We start from the raw sequence: 7,844 nt of genomic DNA, 5'->3' as shown, positions 1-7,844 counted from the left end.
CTCGACTAAGGGAGCTGTCAAGTTTAGATTTTTGGCCGAGCTCGGCTCATTTGCTCTCCTAACTACAGTCGCACAATGATTGTTGGCCGTGGTTTTGTAAGGGTGGCTAGAAGTCAGGACAAATATTTTTATTATGGCTTTTAGTCGTGGTAAATAATTTTTTATGAAGAAAAAATTAATTTTTTATATCTCTTTTTTATTTAACCATAATTAATAGTAGTTATTACCATCGTTTTAAACCATATATGTTAATATGGTCGGAAATAGTATTTTTTTTTCTAATGTGAGAATAAACTATAATTTACCCAAAAATTGATCATAGCTCGATGTTTTAATGAGGAAAGGGCAATTATTTGAAAGAAAGAAAAAAGAGAAAATGACTGAATTGGTAACTTTGAAAAGATTAAGAGCTAGTTTGAGACTTCAAATAAAGTGCAAGGACGAAATTGAAAATACCCTGTTTACGAGAAAGCCCCACCTTTTTTCTTCTACCCCCAGTTTCAAAATAAGCTCAGAACTAAAATGAGGGGCTCCGACAAAGAGACATAGCACAATCGGCCATGGCCTCGCGAATGTGTTCTAAAACAACTCCAAAATGTTATCTTTCACCCAAGAAGCCATCAAGAAGGAGAGCTCTTCCACGCTTTTCTATTTCCAGAAAATTTCAAGAAAATTGCAGAAAAGCTGAGGAAACCAGAGCCTCAGTCGACCCACGAACTCAGGGTATCTGTCTCTCTTTTTTCAGTTAACATACTGTTTTTCTTACGTTTGTGCTGGAATTTATGCTTGCTCTCTGTAAATTCATGTGGGGATTTTTTTTACAGGTTGTTTACCAGGGGAAGAAATGGGTAGGAGTGTGTATACAATTCTGACAATCGACAGGTGGGAGTCGTTGAATTGCATGAAATATAAAACAGCATCATTGAGGCCAGTTCATGGAAGGTTAGCTTTGAAATTCTTGAAATGGGTTGTGAAGCAGCCAGGTTTGGAGCTTAGTCACATAACTCACTTGTACTGTATTACAACTCACATTCTCGTTAGAGCAAGAATGTATGATCGCGCCAAATTGATATTAAAGCATTTAGGCGAAATGGGTCTGGGATCAAGTTCTGTTTTTTATGCTCTTATGGATACGTATCCACTGTGTAATTCGAACCCTGCTGTTTTTGACCTGTTAATAAGGGTTTATGTAAGAAAGGGAGCGACTAATGATGCCTTAGAGACTCTTCGTTTGATGGGTTTAAGGGGGTTTAGGCCGTCGGTGTATACTTGTAATATGATCCTAGCAGCAATGACGAAGGTGCAGTGTGCTGAGTCTGTATGGTTGTGTTTTGGAGAAATGCTTGCTAAAGGTATTTGTCCGAATATTGGGACATTTAACATACTGTTGAATGTACTTTGTGGTGAAGGAAAACTGAAGAAGGCCAGTTATTTACTCAGGAAGATGGAGGAGAGTGGTTATGCACCGACCGTGGTGAGTTATAATACAGTGCTCAATTGGTACTGCAAGAAGGGTAGGTATAAAGAAGCGATTCAGCTGTTGGATCACATGAGTTCCAGGGGTGTTGAAGCAGACGTGTTTACTTACAATGTGCTTGTAGATGATTTGTGTAAGAATAAGAGAAGTGCAAAAGGGTATCTACTCTTGAAAAAGATGGGGAAGAGGATGGTCGTCCCAAATGAAGTCACTTATAATACTCTCATAAATGGATTTGTTAAAGAGGGGAAGATTGCAGTTGCTGAGAAACTTTATGATGAGATGTGTAAGGTCAATATTTCACCAAATCGTATCACTTATAATACACTGATTGATGGACAGTGTCAAGCAGGCAATTTTGTGGGAGCCTTTGAGCTTCTGAATAAAATGGAAGCAAATGGATTGAGACCCAATGAGGTTACTTATGGAACTCTTTTGAACGGACTCTGCAAGCATGGAAAGATAGGTTCTGCAAAAAATCTACTGGCGAGGATAGAGCTGGAAGGGGTGGATGTTAATTCTACAATGTATACAATGCTGATGGATGGAATATGTAGAAGTGGGAAACTAACAGAAAGTGTGCAGTTACTTGACCAAATGTTGAAGGATCAAATAAATCCTGACGTTGTTACATTTTCAGCTCTTGTTAATGGATTTTGTCGAGCTGGAAAGATAAATACTGCAAAGGAAATACTTTCTAAAACATATAGATCTGGAATCAGGCCAAACAAGATTGTATTTTGTACATTAATATACAATTTATGCAGACTGGGGGATATAAAGGAAGCGATCAAAGTTTACACAGTGATACTTCGGAGCGGTCATCGTCCCGATCTTTTCATTTATAATTTATTAATATCCACTCTTTGCAAAAGTGGAAATGTGGTAGAGGCAGAAGTTTTCATGCATCATATTCGCAGAGTTGGTCTTACTCCAAATGCCATTACTTTTGATGCTGTTATTAGTGGCTATGGTAATGTAGGAGATGGCTTAAAAGCATTTGAGTTGTTTGATGAAATGGTTAAGTTTGGTTGTAAGCCTAGCTTCTACACATACGGAAGTCTATTGAAAGGATTGTGCAAAGGAAGAAATCTCAAGGAGGCTATGATCTTCTTCGGTAAACTTCGGAAGATTCCTTGTGCTATTGATATGGTTGTCTACAACACAATATTGTCTGAGATATGTGATCGTGGCGATTTCAAGTTAGCTCTAAGCCTTCTAGCTGAGATGGTTCAAACAAGTGTCTTTCCTGATAGTTATACATACGGTTGTCTGATTGCTGGTTTGTGTAGAGCTGGAAGGGTTGCTACTGCAATTCTTCTGTTAGAACGGGGACTTCAAAGAGGTACCATTTCTCCAAACCAGTATATGTACACTAGTGTTATCAACGGGCTCGTCAAGATCGGCCAAGCACAAGCTGGGATATACATCTTTGATGATATGATCAAGCGTGGTCTAAATCCTGATATAGCTGCAGTTAATGCAGTTATGGATGCATACTCGAGAATGGGACAACAGGATAAGTTGAATAATATCCTGTCAATGATGGAAAAGAAAAGTTTATCCCCTAGTTTGGTTACATATAATATTCTCTTACATGGGCAATCGGCGCGACGGAATATTTCTGGGTCTTTTGCATTATATAAAATGATCTTGAAGAAAGGTTTTGTTCCGGATAAATTTACATGCCATTCTCTAATTCTTGGTCTATGTAAATCTGGGATGCTGGATATTGGAGCTAAGTTTCTGAAAATGATGATCATAGAGGGGGCTCGTCCAGATCGGTTGACATTTAATATGCTAATAACCATGTATAGTGAGAGAGGAGACATGTCAACTGCCTTTGATTTGCTGAATATCATGAAGTCCATTGGAATTTTACCTAATGACGACACTTTTTGTTCTATTTTTAATGGGCTTAAAAGAATATCTTCATTTCAAGAATCCCACATTTTCCTTCATAAGATGCTGGAAAATGGTATTATTCCTACTGAGAGACAATACAGCAGTTTGGTAACAAGTATGTGTAAATCTGGAGATTTCCGAGGAGCCCTTAAGCTAAAAGATGAGATGGAGGGAATCGGCATTAGCTCACGCTGTGCGGCTGAGAGCGCAATGGTTAGAGGGCTTGTACAGTGTGGGAAGACAGAGGAAGGGTTTCTTCTTCTTAATTGCATGCTGAGGAGCCAACTTGTTCCAACAAATCCAACTTTCACGACTGTAATTCATGGATTCTGCAAAGAATCTAAACTTTCTGAGGCACTGAATTGTAAACTCTTGATGGAATGTCATGGAGCTAAGCCTGATGTTGTGACTTACAACGTTCTTATAACTGGCCTCTGTCGAACCGGTGACACTGCCCGTGCTTTTACATTGTATGAGGAGATGAAGCTGAGGGGCATCTGCCCCAATATCACCACGTTTTCTGTTCTAGTTAATGCGATATGTTCTGAGAATAATTCTGTAAATGGAGAAAGCATTTTGGTGGACTTAGAGGAGAGAGGATTTGTTAGTCAGAATTCAACCGGCCAAGATTGGCACAGAAGATTGTCTGATGCCATGGTGAATATAGACCTCTTAAGGCACAAAACAAAGACCGGTGGCAACAAAAAAATAAAACACACCAGTCAAACTTGTTAGAAATGGCCTTTCTTGATTGCTTACGCTGATTTTGCAGGCTCTCGACCTGTTTGTTTATGCTGGATTCTGGATATGTTACAGGTGAGAGTTGAAGCTGTTGGCTCTTTCAAATACATCTCTTGTTGTTTACCTTCGCGCTTCATGTATGTGCAACTTTATTTGACCATTTACTGTTCATTCAGTTCACCCCAGTAGGCTATGATTGTACGTTGGAGGTTGAACAGTGTATCCGTTTACTGCGGTTCTGTGAGTGGGAAACTTTGATTCCTGCGAATCTACTGGATGGATCTCAACACGCAGGCAGGTGCGCTCACACACAGATATAATATATATATATATATATATATATAGAGAGAGAGAGAGAGAGAGGGAGAAGAGTAGCAAGCTGAAGCTGAAGGACAAGCAAAACGTGCAGCCCTGTCAGGAGGCACCTGATTCGAAAATAGCCTGCAGCAAATGAGGTATGATCAGGTTTCTATTTTATCAGTGCAATCTATATATCTCTAAAAGCATGAATAGGTTTCTTTCTTTTTTTGATATTCCTAAATTACCGTTATACTATTATTCCTTTAATACATTAATTATGTAAATTAAATTATAATACTAAAAGAACCAAGAAATTGAAAGGTTTTTGTAAAGGTGACTTTCATCTTTTTGCCTCATTCTAGCTTCTCCCGCCTTAGCTCATCCGCCATTGCCGAATCTGTTGGGGTTCCCATGCCCCTACGCACTAGAAGAAATGATGAAAAATTGTAAGTACAAATTTGAGTACATCCAGGGTACCATTTTGGGATCACATCAGAGCAAAGATACATTGCAAACTTATAGGAGGTACAATCGTTAAAACTAACACTGGATTCACCGGTGGGAACAAGGTAAATCCTCATACTTAACAAGGATTTCCTCATAATGTGCTTAAATGTTAGTTTTTGTGGGATGAAAGTGGTGGATGTGTGTTTATGTAGTATGGCAATTGCAGGGCTTTGCTTCATTTTCTTGAACCTGACAAGTTTTGGATGAGTTTGTTGACAAGTAGAAGAATCTAAGGTACATGATCAAATTTTCTTCAAGATTAGCTGTTGTAGTGTAGCAGTAAATTCCTGATGTTTAACTTTTTTGCACCTTTCACATGGAATTGAGACTTCACATTCTCAGAAGAGTCATAATTGATGATGGTCTCATGCAGTCATATGTGTGTGTATCTTTGTCCAGTTTATTTATCTTCAAAGATGGTTTGGCTTATTTACTTATTGGGTAAATTTTATTTTAAATATTTTAAATTACATACTTAGAATTAATGTATTCAAAACTATTTCGCAAGTCTGTTTTTTAGTGAATAACTTTTAAATCTAGAAGAAAATTTATATCGCACTTGAAAATTATATTGACATAATTTGCAGTACCATCTTAATTTATTTTTCTAATGTAAATTGAAAAAGAAATTATTCTAATATGTTTCTTAGAAAATATAGAAAAATAAGTTTTCTGATAATACAAATTAACATTATTAAATATGACTAGTTAAAATAATGAAAACAATTGATATAGAAATTAAATTTAAATAATTTTAATGGGTTTAGTTTTTTTATAGAAATATCACAATAGAAAAAAATATATTCATTTGAATTTCAAGTTGACATTTAAATTTATTTTTCTGGTGTAATTTGAATAACAGAATATTTTTTTTTAGATTTTCTCAGAAAAAAAAATTAATAATATGACTTCAATTAATGTTATGCAAAAAGTTTGTCAGCATTAGAAAAAAGAGGAAAGAATAAATAAAATTACTTTAGCATTCAAAAGTCATGTTTGACCTTCTCAATATTTTTTATATGTTCCTCTTTTGGACGGAAACAAAATAAAGTCTCTAACGACGTTAATTTGTATTTAATTTTTAATTTTTATTTATTTATTCTTTCTAATTAAATATAAATTTTTTATGTGCATTCTCTTTGCCAAAAAAAAATTAAATAAAGAAATCAAACGTAGACTTTTTTCATTAAATTAAATAAATAAATGATTATAGTACTTTGAACGGTAAGACAAATATTAATATTCTTCTATTTACAACCCATCAAAAGACTTCTGCTAATTGGCCACACCAATCCACCTCTCGACGCCGCCGCCCGCCACTGGGATGCAACCGAAAGACCTCGCCAGCATGCTCGTCAGGTGTGACCTCCCCCTCAAGCTGGACCGAACCACCCCCCACGGACTCGTTCCACCACCGTTCCCCGAGGCCTTCTCCGTTGAGGCCCGCCGCGCCTGCCTCTGCTTGATGGCGCTCAGCTCCATCTCGGGCTTGAACTTCACCGGCCCGAACATGAACATCCTCCTCCTCGATTTCGCCGACATGGAGGTCAGAGAAGTGATGTTCACCCTCTGGACGTGGTAATCCAGGTCCCCGGCGGTGGACTTGGGGCGAGTGAGATCGCCGGAGAACCGGGTCGAGACCGAGAGACGCCGGTTGTCGGAATCGGAATTAAAGGAGGGCTTGTGAAGGGATTGGGATCTGATGGTAGCGAAGTAGTCTCTCTTTTGATACTCATTGAGCTGATCTTCATCCAGTAGCGGAGGATCATCTTCATGGAAGATGTTGCCGCAGAAGATGATGTCGTTGTGGAAGGAGTGGGGGGAGGGATGGGTGGTGAAGAACTCAAAGAGATGATCGGGAGTCGCGCAGGGGCTGTGGAAGGTGGAGGCGGAGTAGTTATCTTCTGCGATGGGGAGATTGCAGAAAGAGAGTGCATCAGCTTCATCTTCTTCTTCTGCTTCTGGGAATGAGTCGAAAGCATAATTTTGTAGTGTGATCTCTTTCATGGTGATATGAAGTGGGAGAGAGAAATGTAAGTGAAATGAGGGGCTGAAGTGCGTGAATTGTTGGGGGACTATGAGAGGGTGCAGTCTATAGATACACCTCACAACATATATATATATCAAGTGGGGTGGGGGTGGCGGGTGTTCTTTCTTTGTTGCTACGTCTTCTAGTCTTCTAGAGGGCAGTGGTAATCAAAAGTTGACAAATTACAAATGAAATATTGACAAAATATTTTATTTACTTGCAATTCAATATATATGCATAATTTATTTATTTTCTAAGTAATTTTTGATAATTTTTAAAATTCTTTGAATGTTTATAATTTTAAAAAATAAGGTATGCAAATAACAAGAGGTCAATCAAAGTGTTAGTCACTTGTTGCTTCCATCAATAAGATTAAGCTGGCTGTTGGCACTCTTTTATGATGATGTGGCTGTCTTGTTGGCCGATACTGTTAAAACTTTGTGTATGGACATTGCCTTGTCAGTAGAGCGACAAATTGGGTTGATTGGCCTGATACCCTTATTTTATTTCGACCTTATTTTATGTCGAGTGTGCTTGGTTTGAATTTGCGTTTGTTGGGCCCAACGGATGGGAGTCTGACTTCTTCACTTAAATTTGCGTCTGATTTTATCATTTGAATTTGAAAAAACATTTGTTATAGATATTAGGTATCATTATTTATAGATATTGAAACATTCAAATAAAATTATTAATTTAAAACGAAGTGAGTATCATTTTAAAAAAAGATGAGATATTATTTACAAATAATTCAAAAATATAAATGTTAAAATTATTTAATAGGATTGTTTAAGAGTTACTAGAAGTTCCATAGACAATAATTAATTAAATAAATAAATAAAAAGTGGTTAGAAGAAGAGTAAGAAGAAAATAAAAGGAAAAAGAGAA

At 37.3% G+C, this 7,844-nt stretch overlaps 1 protein-coding gene across 1 annotated transcript; it reads left to right on the top strand.

Annotated features, from left to right (window-relative positions):
* LOC105161103 (pentatricopeptide repeat-containing protein At5g55840) lies at window positions 524-4,217 on the top strand. The gene is made up of 2 exons (XM_011078688.2): window positions 524-723; window positions 825-4,217. The coding sequence occupies exons 1-2, from the start codon at window positions 561-563 to the stop codon at window positions 4,115-4,117; spliced, it is 3,456 nt and encodes a 1,151-aa protein (XP_011076990.1). The 5' UTR covers window positions 524-560; the 3' UTR covers window positions 4,118-4,217.

The sequence above is a fragment of the Sesamum indicum genome, linkage group LG4 (genome assembly GCF_000512975.1).
Source record: "Sesamum indicum cultivar Zhongzhi No. 13 linkage group LG4, S_indicum_v1.0, whole genome shotgun sequence".
NCBI lineage: Eukaryota > Viridiplantae > Streptophyta > Magnoliopsida > Lamiales > Pedaliaceae > Sesamum > Sesamum indicum.
This window is presented reverse-complemented; position numbering and strand designations above follow the sequence as displayed.